General features: G+C 46.3%; 1 protein-coding gene across 1 annotated transcript; it reads right to left on the reverse strand.

The window, feature by feature from the left end:
• Positions 1–14015: 14015 nt before the first annotated feature.
• On the reverse strand, positions 14016–14777 carry LOC139766739 (uncharacterized). The gene has a single exon (XM_071695660.1). The coding sequence runs from the start codon at positions 14775–14777 to the stop codon at positions 14016–14018; it is 762 nt and encodes a 253-aa protein (XP_071551761.1).
• Between the last annotated feature and the right edge of the window lie 1714 nt (positions 14778–16491).

The following is a 16491-nucleotide window of genomic DNA, read 5'->3' on the forward strand; positions in this document are numbered from 1 at the left end:
GATCTCAATGGCGTGTGTGCTAAGGCCTGGCGTAAACATCTGGACCTACAAGCATAAAAGAAAGTTCTGGAGGCAAGTGTAGAGAAGGAAATTCTTGTGAATATTTCATGTGTACTTCCATCATGCAGACCACAGTGTTGTTGGGTCAGGCTGGAGGTTTGGAGTGGCAGCGGAAAGACTGGACTTGACTTGTGTATGGGAACGAGAGACTGACGTGGTACCTCTCCTCTCCTGCCTGACTCTCGTCCCAATCCTCTCTTTCCTGTCCTGCCTGACTCTCGTCCCAAGCCTCTCTCTCCTGTTCTGCCTGACTCTCGTCCCAAGCCTCTCTCTCCTGTCCAGCCTGACTCTCGTCCCAAGCCCCTCTCTCCTCTCCTGCCTGACTCTCGTCCCAAGCCTCTCTCTCCTGTCCAGCCTGACTCTCGTCCCAAGCCTCTCACTCCTGTCCTGCCTGACTCTCGTCCCAAGCCACTCTCTCCCCCCTCCTGCTTGACTCTCGTCCCAAGATTTTCTCTCCTCTTCGGCCTGAGTCTCGTCCCAAACCTGCCTCCCATCTGATGATGATGATGATGATAGAAAAGTCCCTTCCAAGGAGGGGCGGGAAAAGAGAGGGGGGGAAAGAGCAAGAATTGTTAGAGGAAGTGAACTTTAGAGGGAGGAAAAGAGCCAGGGCTTAACCCAGCTTGCATAGGAAAAATAGGATAAGCAGGGCGGAGATGATGAGTGGACAAAGTTTTATTTTAGTTATCTTTTTTAATATTCATTTCTTTATCAATTCATTTTATTTTTTTTTGTATCTTTTTTATCTATTTTCGTTTTAATTTTCTTATTTTTATTTTTCTAAGGGATATAGGAGGAGATGGATCGTATCTCTGACCGATGGACACAGATTTTACCAAGGCGTTCCCCGCACGGACTTAGCAGCAAGATCTATAGAGGTTTTTAGTTTTTTAATATATTGGCACTGGATGTTGTCCAGGTTGTATGTTAAACATGTTACCTGGGTGATCTATTCCCAGGAGATTGTTGAAGTAATCAATCCAGTGAGTATGATGTATTTGAAATCGCTCTACTTGTCTTTCAAACAATATCCTCCAATAGATGTTTAGAGGAGGGATTCGTGCTCTCTCGTGAAGTTCTGTGTTCCTAATGAACTCGTGCCATTTGATGTTAAAAATTGTTCTGAATGATTTGGAGTGCACGGATGTTGGATTTGGCTCCGAGTTCGAGAGCTGAAGGGGCGTATGTGATAAGAGGTCGTATTAATGCTTTGTAGAGGTGCAATTTGGTTTTGAATTGCGCCTCTCTGAATCTATACAATTTTGCGAGCTCTGCTCTCGCAATAGCCGCTCTAAATTGTATATGTCGGTTTATTCTCAGGTGTATATCATAATCTAGGCCCAGCACAGTGTTGGTGTTTGAGATGGAAATGGGTAAATGTCGGTGTATACGGGAGTGTAGGTAGACATTAGTTATGTTGTATCTCTGACGTACATTAAAGTAGGATATGTTGGATTTGGCAGGATTTGTTTTAATCTTCCATTTTAACTCCCAGAGCGAAACGTGGTCAATTTCCTGTTGGGTTCTATTGATTAAGTGTGTGAGGGTTCTGGCTCCGATTAGCTGTGTAACATCATCTGCATATTGGAGAGTGGTGGAGTCCAGGTGTATAGGATTGGGAAGATCATTTGAGTAGAGTGTGTAGAGAGTTGGGGCCAGCACGGATCCTTGAGGTACACCGGCATTAAGGAAGAAGTAGTTTGAGTAAGTGTTTCTGTATTTGATTTGGGTTTTTCTGTTACGAAGATAGTTAGAGAGAAGCTTAGTGGTGGGTCGTGGGAGTTGGAATAGGATGCTTAGTTTATACCTCAATCCATCGTGCCACACGGTGTCAAAGGCTTTGTCAACATCTTTTGTGATGAGTGCGGTCATTTTGTGTGTCCGCGTGTTGTTTCTTATGTAGTTCGTAATGATGTTGAGTTCATCTTGTGTGGAGCGATGTTGATGAAAGCCAAACTGTTTGTGTGAGAGTAGGTTGTTGTTTGTAAGGTGTTGTCTAAGTCTGTTGTTTAAGATTCTTTCAAATGTCTTCCCAATGGACTCAAGTAGGCTGATGGGTCTGTAGTTCATGGGGTCTCTGTTGGATTTGTTGATCTAGGTATCATTGTGGTTGTTGCTGTTTTGAAGGCCGCGGTAAGATAGCCAGAGGCTAGTGCCGCGTTGAAGAGGAAGGTGATGGCTCTAATAGTGTTGTTAGGGAGATGTGTAAGTAGCTGGTAACCAGTGCCTGAATTACCTGGTGCTACTTTGGCGATTTGAGGAGGAGGAATTTGACCTCGCTCGATCTTATGGGAGTTGTGAGAAGGTGGTCGTGTGAAAGCGATTGGAGGTGTATGATCTGTTCTGGGAAGAAGTGACTGGGTCTGTTTTGTATGTGTTGTGTGACAATTTGAGTGTTTTCGTACGCCAGAGGGTGAGGGGGTGAGGGTGAAAGATACCTTCCCAGTGTTTTTGACAAATGTTGGCGATGTCTTGTGGGTTATGGTGTTGTCGTCATTTAGCCTATTAAAGTCTATTTCGGTATTCTTTGTAGCTTTCGGATTCTGTTCCAAAACTATTGAGATTTGATTCGGTGTTGTTCTGTTGTGGTGATAAGAGATTTTCAGTGTCTATTGTGGTCTTCTAGAAGGCTGCTGAGTGTGTGGTTTCGTAGGGAGGTGAGGTCCCACTGTACTAGGCCCAACCGATGTCTGTTTTGCTCAAAGCGTCGACGGTAGCACGAGATGAGTCTTGTTGTTTTGGAAGAAGGGAAAAAGGAGTATCTTGAAGTAAATGAAGATCTGGGGATAGAAATGTCAGTTGCCTGTATGATTGTTTCATTTATATGTTCTATTTCTGTGTCTATTAGTGTTATTGGGTGATTTTCGTAGTTTGTGGTGTAAGTGCAGTTGGAGAGAGTGTCTTTGAAGCTCTCCCAGTCTGCTCTTTTGTAGTAGTAGTGTGAGGGTGATGGGACGAGGATAGGGTTAGACGAGAGATGAAGAAAGATAGGGATGTGGTCGGAACCACACAGTGGTCCTGGAGATTGCAAATTCTGAAGATAATTACTGGCTCTGTTGGAGAAGACAAGGTCAGGTCTGCCTTTTCCTCCTTGGCCAGTGAAGACAGTGTGGAAGTAAGGTCCGAGGAAGTTAAAATGTTTGTAAGAGTATAAAGCGAATAAGTCATCACCATGAGAATTGTTTCTGCTGTGGTGGAAGGTTCTGTGTTGGGCGTTGAGGTCAGCTAGAAGGTAGACTGGGATATGTGTGTGATTGAATACTGTGTAGAGATCATGGAGTGGAATTGTAGTGCTGGGTCGAGAGTATGTAGTGCAGAAGATAATGAAGCCATGTATTGTGTTTATCTTAACTGCTAGAAAGTGTTCGTATTGCCAGGAGGTGCCGAGGTATTCGTGTTCGAAGGTGTTGCGTATGAGAATGGCGACTCCCTCGTGTCTACTGTCTGGACACTGTCGTGATGTATACCTGCAATGTCTAATTTTGTATCCGTTGGTGATACATGTGATGTTAAGTATCACAACATCGGGTTTTTTCTCTTCGAGGAGAGTGGCAATCAGATGACGGCCATTGTGATAGCTGCGCACGTTAGACTAAGATTTTTAGCATTTTACGACTTATGGAAGTTTCTTGGCCTTCGGTGTCTGTTGTCGATGAAGGCCGTTGACGCACCGTTTGAGTGTTTCACGTGTATCATGTTTCTCGTCTTGGGTCGGGATCTATCTGGTGAGGGGTCAGGAGAGGGGAGAGGGGAGGGGAGAGGGTCATTGTCGACAATTTGAAGGTCAAGGTTGACCGTTGGTGGGTTGTCTGGTGTGTCGGCAGGTCAGGTGCTGGGGCTCCTCTGGGAGGGTTAGGCGCGGGACGGAGGGAGGGGGAAGGGGGATGGGGGAGGGGGGAGGGGGGGATTGGTGAGTGGAGGTTCGTGGGGAACTGTCGTGGTGGTGGAAGTTGGGACGGTGAGGGTGGGAGAGGAATCGGTATTTGGAGATACAGTAGGATTGTTGGTGTTGGGTTGGGGGGGTTGTGGATGGAGTTGTGTTAAGGTGTGCGGAGGGGGTATTGGAAGTTGGTAGGGTGACAGGTTGAGTAGTTGGGGGAGAGTTGGAAGTGTTACTGGGGGTCTCCTGGGATACGTTTTCGTTAGGGGTCAGGGTGGCGGACGAGACAGGGGTCGGTGAGGGATGGTTGGTGGCGGGGGAGCTGAGGAGTTCAGGTGGAGTTCGTACATTGGGTAGGTTGTTATGAGCAAGAAGCAAATCGAAAATTCTAATGAATTCCGACTTATCTTCCCTGCTCAGGGACAACGCTTTTAGGTAGCACGCATGCATCCTACCTTGTAGGGTGAGGAGGTCTGAAGAATTAGTAGTTGGGATAGGAGAAGCTTGGGTGGCAGGGGGAGGAGCAGCAGCAGCAACTGTTGCGTAGAGGTGAGGGTTTGTGGAAGGAAGTGAGTTGGTTTTTTGTGCCTGACTCTGCGCGGAGTTGCTCCTTCTTACGTGGACACAGCCCAGATACAGCAACGTGTTCACCTTTACAGTTGACACACCTCGCTGCCTGAACCTTGCACTCACGAAAACCATGACCAGTTTCCGCGCATCGACTACAGGTTTGGTGGGGTTCTTTACAGTTCTTAGTCTCATGTCGGTATTTCAGACATTTGAAACATTGTTGTACGTCGAGATATTCATCTTTCTTCATGGATTTTGCAGGCACAGAGATCATGGGGAACAGGACTCCCTGGGAGAGCAGGCGATCGGCCTCGGTCGGGTTTGAATATTATCTTTATTGATCTGGAGTTATTCGGTTTATAGACGTTGATGACATTAACGTCATTGTTTTCGCCATTGATGGCTTCAACAATCTCCGAAGGGCTGAGGGACAAGATGGATGCATCAACATTGTAGGCAATAATAGTACATCTAGCTTGAAGGGGGCAGCGGTCCTGAACGATTTGGTAGTTTTTTAGCTAGTTCATCAAGGAGAGGCTTAGATAGGATTCTATCTAAATCACTATCTTTGCCCAAGCAAATCTTAAATTGGTATTTCTTCGAGGGGAATTGAATGACCCTAGTAGGACGGATCTCAGTGGTCTTAAAGACGATGGACAGGAGTTCGAACGTGGAAGGAGGGAGACAATCAGTTTTGAGGGATTTTAGACGTATGTCGGGCGGCATGTTGGTGGCATCAGTGTCCTAGTGCGAGAAAACGTGAGTGAGGGAGGCTCGACGGTCCAAGGTAGGGGAGAGGTAAGAGATAGTGTGAGGGTCTCCACCCCGTCAGGTGAGAACAGGTCCACTCCAGCCTCCACTCCTCAGGAAAATGAGTTTTCCAGAATGGGGTGGGGAAGCTGGGGTAGAGATTGCTCAAGCCAAACGGTCGAGAGATGGATGATGGATGATAAAAGATAAAAAATAAAAAAGGGATGTGAAGATGGACTGGAGGCAATGTGGGGGTGTGGGGAGCAGCGAGGGTGGTGAGGGAACAGCCTGCCGGCGTCGTCACCGTAACGGTCTCCCGCGGGAAGGACCAACGCGGGAGGCAACGTTACAATCCACTTCTTTCTTCGGTCTTCTCTCTACTGTCTTCTGTCTTCTTTCTTCTGTCTTCTGTCTTCTTTCTTCTCTCTTCGTGGGATCTGGCAGTTAATCCTCCATCAACCACGTGGTTAACACGTGGTCGAGACAGGAGCAGCAAGAACCTTCTCGAATGGCTAGAAAAGATGATGTATACGTAGGAACATTCTTATATATACCGGGTCAGATGGACGTAAAAGTAGCAGTTGTACCTTCTGTGCCTATCATCGTGTGCTTTTGTAAAATGTGCATTTTTCTTTGTATGTATCTTATGAAACATAGACAACACAGCAAGCTCTATCTTATGACACCATTATATTTTACCTTTTTCCATATATACATAGAGATAATTGTATAAAATTGCCTTTCAACCTTCATCCGGATCAAGTGAGGCAGGGTGGGCGGAGCTTATGGCTTTTCTTCAGCCAATAGGGAGGGAGTTTGTGTCTTCTAGTGCATAAAACGCGCTCGCACCACCGAAGACGACATTACCAAATTACTGATGCTTAACCTAAACAATACATAGGAATTTAACCCTTACAACTTATCAAACTATATCAAATGCAGCCCTCTCATTGGTAGATCATTGTCAACCAATGGCAAGCACGTATTTCACCATACATAGAGGCACCGAGGCCCGTTAAACCCCGTTTTCAAACCTCCAGTCTACAAGAAAGGACTTTAACGGGCCTTCCTTTCCACGCTTAACACACCCACTCACTACTACCACAAACACACACTCCCATTTCTTATATACTTTATTTACTGATAATTTCTCGTTGTATCTCTCACCATCATGTTCACTACAGAGGGAGACACCATTATCTCTCACCATCATGCTCACTACAGAGGGAGACACCATTATCACTCACCATCATTAAGTTCTGGCCTGCAAGTAACAGAGAACTGCTACTCAGGACCACCTGGCCATTGTTTCTTTGTGCCAACATTTCCATCTGTCGATCGCCAATATACCCTGTCTGTCCCATCTATCGATCTTCACTATACCATGTCTGTCCTATCTATCGATCTTCACTATACCCAGCCTGTCCCATCTATGGATCTTCTCTATGCCCAGTCTGTCCCGTCTATCGATCTTCACTGTACCCTGTCTGTCCCATCAATCAATTCATTATAATGTGTGTCCTGTCTACACATCTTCACTATACCATCTATCCCATCTATGGATCTTCACTATACCCAGCCTGTACCATCTATCAATCTTCACTATACCCTGTCTGTCCCATCAATCAATTCATTATAATGTGTGTCCCGTCTACACATCTTCACTATACCCTCTGTCCCATCTATGGATCTTCACTATACCCAGCACCCAGCCTGTCCCATCTATGGATCTTCACTATACCCTGTCTGTCCAATCAATCAATTCATTATAATATGTGTCCCATCTACACATCTTCACTATATCCTGTCTCTCCTATCTATGGATACTCACTATACCCTGTCTGTCCCATCTATCAATCTTCACTGTACCCAGTCTGTCCCATCTATGGATATTCACTATACCCTGTCTATCCCATCTATCCATCTTCACTATATCCAGTCTGTCCCATCCACCTGTACCCCTGGTCACCATGTAACAACCATTAACCCGCCTACAATATTTTAGATGGTCTCTACATTTAAAATCGCCGAAGTCGACTATGCTTTTGTTTCTATGTGGGATGTTAGAGCATGGGGGTACCTTACTATATTTTTCCATATCAATGACTCACTATATTTGTGGACGTACAAGGATAACCGAGGTTACTTCGTAAAGTGCACAACGTAATCATAGTATCTTCAACATGGAAGTTTTTGCAAAAAGCTCAGTTGTGGAGGTGGTCGAGCACCAGGAGGTGCTCTGGGTCGCCCTCCTTGACCAGGCCTACCTGCCTTTCCACGATGAGGATGATTTGCTGGACCGTCCACCACACGAGACCCGACTCCCACATATAGATGAGTTGGGCTGCGATGATGACGACATACATGTCATCGTGCCCACCAACGAGCAGTTGCAAGGGGTTCTCAAAACCGTCCTGCAGCAGTATACCATCAGGGTCGTCAACGTTCCATACAAAATCTCAAGGTCGAACGTCTGGGAATTCTTCACGCAGTTCGGCGACATCGTTCGCTTCGACATGCAGTCCTACACGACCTACGAGAACCACCGCGGGATTGCCGTCATCCAGTACTCCTGCTATGCCTCCTACAAGAAGGCACTTCTTGCCGACGTGACACCACTTTCCGTCAACGGTCGCTGTGCAAAAGTGAAACCTCACCGTCCCACTGATGCTGCTGACCAAGTGACCTCGCCCACTCAAGTGGCACTGCAGCCCACACTCCCTACCAGACCCACCATCCATGAGGAAATGCAGCCCACCCCACTTGTCAAGCCCACCTTCAGGGAGACATGGCAGGTCTCAAAACCTGTCAGGCCCACCATTCAAGACCGACTTGGTCCCCCAACACACGTCAGGCCCACAATTCAAGACCGACTTGGTCTCCCAACACACGTCAGGCCCACCATTCAAGACCGACTTGGTCCCCCAACACATGTCAGGCCCAGCGTTCTAGACCGACTGGGACCAATAACACATGACATGCCCTACGTTACAGACCGACTGCACTCCGCACCACGTACGGGCGTTAAAAGGCGTGTCGAGATGACACACGCTCCCCGTGCCAAAAGATTCAGTTGGTGAGGAACCTGAGTTCTTTCTTCCTGCTGGTGCTGCAGGAGAACACGGCCCTAGAGTGGACACTGGAGGCGTGTTTCTGTTTGTGTTTGGGTTATCACTGAGGAACCAACACCAAGACAACTTTAGTTTCGCCTCGCCAAGGATTACGTTAATCTGGCGGAAGTCTGGCTTTCTCCCAGTAGTGGATGACACATAATATCTACGTAGGGACGTTGAAAAACAAAGAAAGAAGAAAAATGGGAACATTATCCCGTCCAAAAAGAAATACATAAATTTACGGGGATATTTTCCTTCGTCTTCAAAGAAAAAATGAAACTCCTCCGACGCTGCCGTGCCTTCCATAAAGCAACCCTCAAAGAAATCACTTTTTACACAATGCGCAAGGATTCGGTTAGCCAATCTTCATATGACTAGGGCTATTCTTCCCTCTGATTGATTCATTTTTCAAGATTAAGGAAAGTTATAATAAAAATATTGTATTGAGTTTCTCCGTTGGCGTCAGGGTAAACACCCATCCCCCCCGAAGCTTGGTTACCTTTCCGTGGTGGGGGGGACTTCATGGATTGGGCAGTAGCAACCATCGTTGGTTGCTTCTGTTCAATCCATGAACGAAAAACCAAGCATCTTGAACGTAATTGTCGTATAAATGCACTTGGTGTCAAAACTGACGCGAAAGCGGTTGTCTCAATTTTGTCAGAAATGTTTGTGCGTTTCGGCCTGATGGCGGGAGTCGGTTTGGCGCTGTGGTCATGAGGGAATACGAGGAAGATTGGCAACCGTCCCAGAAGTAGCTACAGTGAGGCCCAGCAGCTGTCCCTAATACTGTGGAAGGCACTCATGTAAGGTGTGCAGTGAGGCGCAGCAGTAACAAGGGAAACGGACAACCAAAACAGCAATCTTGATCATCAGGAGGCTATCCAATGCTCAGAATAGATAAGGACGATTATTGTATGGCTTCGCTCAGAGGATGAAAATCTTAGCCGTGAAAATCAACAAGTAAAATAACTAGTAGTTAGTGGTAGTGAAGTGGAATTACCGTATTTCTGTGGTCTTAATAGTAAAACGAAACTTTTCGTTTTCTCCATCAATCTAGAGGTGTTGTAGACTACCATCCTTAAGGTTGTAAGGTAATGGTAACTACAAGGTTATGACCTCAGCAAATTTGTAATGGAAAGTGCAGGAAATGTGGTAATGTATATGATAAGTTATATAGTTGTATAATAAATGTGTATTAAAATTTTCTCTTCTCTGTTCCCGTTCATTAATTCAAATACAGGTAAGTTTTCTCTCTAACGAGGTGGGATAAGCTACGTGCACTCGGCTTATGAATGTGGTGACTTTCCCTTCATTACCACAATGTTGTGCTGAACTGAAGATGTAGAATTCCGTAGACGAAACTAAGATAGGAAATCAATCTACATCAAAAATTGAATGTATGTATCTTTAGATGGACATAAAACAAACGGACGGAGGGGCACACTGGAGCAAATGGATTTCAATATCACCACTTAAAGTAGGCCTTTCAAGTAGTTGTGGCTTTAAAGCAAACTTTTTCTAGCCAAGGTTTAGTTAGCACCTAAACTAATCCCCACGACCTTACCTTAAGAAATATTTTAAGAAGGTACTGTCTGAACATATTTCTAAGGTAAGGTCATTTAGGTTTGGTTTAGATGCTACCCTAACCTAGGCTAGAAAAAGTTTCCTTTGCTTCAGAGCCCCAACTACGTAGACGGGCTACTGTTGATATTAAACAGTAACGGAAAGGTGATAAAACTGAGATGAAATGAATAAAAATATAGAATGGGTCAGTTGAAAGTTGAAGTATTTGCTAAATACAATTTTTGACAGATGCAAATGCATCCTAAATGCATCACTTAAATCACAATGCTGAATATTGTTTTGATTGTTGGAACTAGTTACAGGAAGTAAAAATATCAAGCTTAAAGGGATGCCATTACAATAACTTTATATACCTGTATAGGATCTCTTAAACTTCTTTTCCCTAAAGTGCTCTCTGAATTTGTTTCTCAGACCAGTAATCATCTTTAGAGATTACCTCAGTAATTTCTCCATTCAATGGCTTCCTTTTCAAATTAGTTGACCACAGCAGTACAATATCCAAGCTGGGATGGCTATGTTTTGGGAAGGCGAGAGGTCAGGTTATGCAAGAATGTTAGAAATGGCTTCCATCAGTTTCTACCCTATCTACTTAAAAAATTTTGGGTTATTAGAACTTAGAGATTTATGAGTAAATAATACAATATAGTTATCTTGGCAAGATATCCAACATGAGATTATGGTCATGATAACAATATAGTCACAAGGCCAATATATAGTCACCGGAATATTATATTTATCATGATAATGTATCACTTATGACAAAATATGCATCATTAAAAATGACAATATAGCACCTAAAAAAATATCACATTGCTAATATAGCCAAGGTGACGTTACATAGATAGATAGATAAATAGATAGATAGTTTATTGACCACAAGATAAGATTGACATTAAGCATACATAAATACAATTAAATCTAAAGTAACAATAATCACTAAATCCACTTTTAATGTTGATAATGTAGTCCACAGAATATTATCTTAAAGTTATTTAATCATACATTTCTAATATCTTAAGAATTATTTCACAACATGTGTCATGGGGAAAATCAGGTGCAAAAAGGTCCTCTAATCTTATGAAGTTATACATATGTCTGATGTTCTGTGTCAAAGAACAATTTTCAATCATATGCCTCTCAGTTTGTACACCTCCACCACAAATACACACACGTTCTTCAAAAGGTATGCGGCCACGTCCCCTTCTATTCCAGCGACCTGTTTCAACACTTAAACTGTGGCCGCTTACACGGAAGCGCGTAAATGCAATGCGGTTGGACTCTGGTATCAGATGTTTTTTAGTGTATACGTCATGTACAGACAAACATGGGTTGAGCTCTTTATATATAATACACCTTGAGGAGCTGGAATTTTCAACTGCGTTATGTACATTTTTAATTAAGGAAGTTAGGTCAGGAGGGCGGTTATCAATGAAATTTTGAATATGTTTCCCCATGTGTGTATTGGTTATAACACGGATGGAAAGTGTTAGGGGATCATCTGGCATATCTAATCTTTGGGACCACATACTGTTGAAAAACTTTTGCTGTTTAAACTTAATCAAATCTCGGAGTGAAGGATATCCAGCTTCCGCATAGCATACCGAATTTGATGTAGTCTTCCTGATCCCTAGTAGTTGTTTTATGGCCCAATTGTACAGTTTAATAACAGGTCTGATATCAGCACCTACCCAAGACTCGCATCCATACAGTAAGGACGACATCATGGCAGCATCAAGGACTCGTCGTTTAACAATAAATGGGATGTCGTTATTCATCTTGAGGAATGATACATACTTTAACACATGGGACAATTTTCTTTTAGCGTGAGTCCGTACAGCTGAGGACACAGAGCCGTCACAGGTGAAGGGTGACCCCAGGTAGACATAGTTCACGCAGTGTTCTACGACTAAATCGTTCATCTGAAACGGCTCCTTATCTCTCTCATTGCCGTTAATTACAAAAAAAATAGTTTTAGAGTAGTTGATCACCATGCCAAACTCTTCACAAAATTGTTGTAATATTTCTAACTTTTTTACCATATTCTGTCTACTAGTTAATAACAACACAGTGTCATCCATAAGAACCATAACATGTAACCACTCTATGAGTTGCTCATGTTGACATCTTTCTTTCATGAGGCGAATGAGTTCATTGACAAATATTATGAACAATAAACAAGATGTAGGTGATCTCTGCCTAACCCCACGCGTAGCTGTTACCACAGCCCCACCCACCAGGCTCTCCGTAACACGATACATGGCCTTCAACGCCGCTAACATCACCACGCCACACCCAATATGCCACAACACTGTAAACAACTTCTGCCTCGGGACTAAGTCATAAGCTTTGGAAAAGTCAATAAAGGTTATAAATAATTTAACTTTCTTACGTGTGGCCGTGTGAGAAAGAATACGAAGTGTAACAATATGTTTGATACAGCTACGCTGCTTCTGTGATCCAGCCTGTTCCCTGTAAGGTTTGAACCACAGGGTTAACCTCCGGCACAGAACCATATCATACAGTTTGGCTAAAGTCTTGATTACACTTATACCTCGGTAATTACTTGGGTCTTTTCTTAAACACTGTAAAGACTTTGGCTCTCATCCATGAGGGAGGGTAAATGCCTGGTAAGAAAATGCTATTAAACAAAGTAGCCAAACTGCACAACCCCTGAACTGGCAACAAAGAGAATATGCCAGGGGAAACTCCGTCAGGCCCGCTGGCTTTATCAGGCTTCATCTTCCTGGACTGTTCGTGTATCTCTGCAGGTGTAATTGGCTCATCAAGGATAGGAATAGTAACGTCAGTTGTCTCGTTGTTTCCGTCAATGTCTGTCTCATTATTAAGGTTCAGTACTGTCTCGAAGTGTGTCTTAAAATCCTGGTCACTGAGACACGAGCTATCCTGGCAATCATCCATACTGAAATCACCCTTCCAATTAATTGCTCTCCACACTCGAGCGTCATCTGCATCATTCAGTAATCTTTCCCATCTGCCTAAACTGGTATTGTTAACTGTTGATTCGTCCTGTCGCACACTACTCTGTGCACAAGCATATACCATGTTGGATAAATCCTGCACAATATTGTCTATATCCAAATTACCTTCCAAATGGATCTATATGAGGGATATTTTCTACAAACAGATCTTTTCTTATACTGCTGAACTTGATAGTTTTCTTACATAGTCTCATTTTACTGGTATCACCTTGAAGAACGGCATGATCTCCCAACATTTCTGCCCTGGCCAGCAAGCTGGTAAGGTCCACACCTTTACAGGCAATACTGAAAGTGATGGGGGCGTGGTCTGAAGGGAGATCATTCCTCTATAACACCGCAAAGTCTCTATTAAGGTTAAGTATTCTCGCAGACACGACACACGCATCTACCTCAGAGACCCATATGTCGCGCCTGCGGAAAGTCTTTCCTCCAAGAAAATGTTTGTCTTGATACTTTAGATTATTAACTACAATAAAGTGTTATCAATGCAAATGGTAGACAAAAGCTCTGCGTTGTCACTAGGTGTCTGAACATCATCAGGAATATATGGGTATGACAAGTCTTCTACATTAGTAGGTTCCAATAAATTCAATATATCTCTAACACTTTTACCAAATAGTGTATTCATATCTCCCACTATGACAAAACTAGTTTCAACAGATCTTGTGGTGAGTTTTCCTTGAATCACTGCAAACAAGTCATGGGAATAATATTGAGAGTCACAGGGAGGTATGTAAAAAAACCCAAATAGAACATCCTAGATGTTACGAAAACGCAGCCAAACCTGATCACCATTACTGGTATCTACTTCAGCCACTAAATCTGCCAACTAGTTCTTCACACACACAACTGTACCCCCACGATCCGCAGTACCAACTGCTGCACTCTTAAAGGAAACATACCCAGGGAAACTCATAGGAAGAGAAGTTTTCACCTCGTTAAGGCAAATAACATCATATTCAAGTAATAATGACTGAACATTACCTTTCTCCAATTTTGTACATACTACATTAACATTCCATGATATTATCTTTACATACCTTGCTTGTTGTGGTCTACCTAGAGAAAAAACTGTGCATTCCAACTATCAATAACCACATCATCTTTATATAGCTTACGCTCCTTGGTGTCCAGCCTGATGATGTACCCGACATTCTCTGGGCGAGCCTTCTCAGCAGCTTCCATATCCCTCAAACGCTTCCACTCCTTCCTGATGCTCGGGTGAACATCCCTCTTGATGTCAATACGGCTAAAGTTGTCACCAGCGGACTTCATTTGATTGGCGTTGTTCAGGATGCTCGTGCGCTGATCCATGTCTCGGAGCGTAAGCAAGATGGGGCGGCTCCTCCGTTGTATAGAACCATCGCCAGTAGGTGGCTCCCTTCCCAGCCTACGATGGGTGCCCTCTATGTCACTGATGCCCAATTTGGTCCATATCTTGTCAAGCTTCTCCTGGTCCGTTGTGGCACCATCCAATGCTTCGTTCTCATCAGGCACGCCTAGGACAATGATGTTTGCTTCACATTCCTTGCGGTCTAAAGCTTCTAAGAATTGTTGTTGTTTGACTAATATTTCTTCTTGCTTATCGACTCGAGCCTTGAACTGGGTGTAGTTTTTGTTAATGATGCTGTCAGGAGACATCAATGTGGTCTTAAGTGCTTGCATTTCCTTCATTACATCTTCTAGTTTTTGGTTTAATTGTTGGAACTCGTCGTTAGCTGGTGTAGACGCCAGTATAATGTCGATCAACTCATCTTTATTAATCTTGACCAGCTGATTGCGTTGAAGTTTCCGCAGGTCTGACAGCTGTTTGGTTGCCATGGTTACGCTCCAGTGCGCATGCGCAGAAATTGACGGCAGAGTCAAGAGTCTTGCTTATTCTGACCAATATGCGCACTTATCCTTAGCACTTTAACAGCTCCAGAAAATAAAGCTCCAGAAAATAAAGCTCCCGAGATCACTTACTGGTCTGTACCGAATCAGAATTAATCCCAATGGTTAGTCAGCTGCGTTTGTCATACAGTGACATTCCCGGTCTTCCACAACTGCTGTCTTCGTTATAGCTCCAAGGATCACCCTTCACTGCATTTATATTACTGTAGATGTGGAGTCCGCCACCCTCAGGTATTCACAATAGTCTTGTGTTCTTTTGAAGGCTGAGGCACACAGGTGACCCCAGGCCGCACACCCAGGCCGCACACACAGGCGACCCCAGGCCGCACACCCAGGCCGCACACCCAGGCCGCACACCCAGGCTGCACACCCAGGCCGCACACCCAGGTCGCACACACAGGCGACCCCAGGACGCACACCAAGGCGACCCCAGGCCACACACCTAAGCCGCACACCCAGGCCGCACACACAGGCTACCTCAGGCCGCACACCCAGGCCGCACACACAGGCGACCCCAGGCCGCACACACAGGGCGCACACCCAGGCCGCACACCCAGGCCGCACACACAGGCGACCCCAGGCCGCACACCCAGGCCGCACATCCAGGCCGCACACACAGGCGACCCCAGGCCGCACACCCAGGCCGCACATCCAGGCCGCACACCCAGGCGACCCCAGGCCGCACACACAGGCGAAACCAGGCCGCACATACAGGCGACCCCAGGCCGCACACACAGGGCGCACACCCAGGCCGCACACACAGGCGACCCCAGGCCGCACACACAGGGCGCACACCCAGGCCGCACACCCAGGCCGCACGCACAGGCGACCCCAGGCCGCACACCCAGGCCGCACATCCAGGCCGCACACACAGGCGACCCCAGGCCGCACACCCAGGCCGCACACACAGGCGACCCCAGGCCGCACACCCAGGCTGCACACCCAGGCGACCCCAGGCCGCACACCCAGGCCGCACATCCAGGCCGCACACACAGGCGACCCCAGGCCGCACACACAGGCGAAACCAGGCCGCACATACAGGCGACCTCAGGCCGCACACCCAGGCCGCACATCCAGGCCGCACACACAGGCGACCCCAGGCCGCACACCCAGGCTGCACACCCAGGCGACCCCAGGCCGCACACCCAGGCCGCACATCCAGGCCGCACACCCAGGCGACCCCAGGCCGCACACACAGGCGACCCCAGGCCGCACACACAGGCGACCCCAGGCCGCACACCCAGGCCGCACATCCAGGCCGCACACACAGGCGACCCCAGGCCGCACACCCAGGCTGCACACCCAGGCGACCCCAGGCCGCACACCCAGGCCGCACATCCAGGCCGCACACACAGGCGACCCCAGGCCACACACCCAGGCCGAACACCCAGGCGACCCCAGGCCGCACACCCAGGCCGAACACCCAGGCGACCCCAGGCCGCACACCCAGGCTGCAAAACCAGGCCGCACACCCAGGCCGCACACACAGGAGACCCCAGGACGCACACCCAGGCCGAACACCCAGGCGACCCCAGGCCGCACACCCAGGCTGCACACCCAGGCCGCACAACCAGGCCGCACACACAGGCGACCCCAGGCCACACACCCAGGCCGAACACCCAGGCGACCCCAGGCCGCACAC

Source organism: Panulirus ornatus, chromosome 58 (assembly GCF_036320965.1).
Source record: "Panulirus ornatus isolate Po-2019 chromosome 58, ASM3632096v1, whole genome shotgun sequence".
Lineage (NCBI taxonomy): Eukaryota > Metazoa > Arthropoda > Malacostraca > Decapoda > Palinuridae > Panulirus > Panulirus ornatus.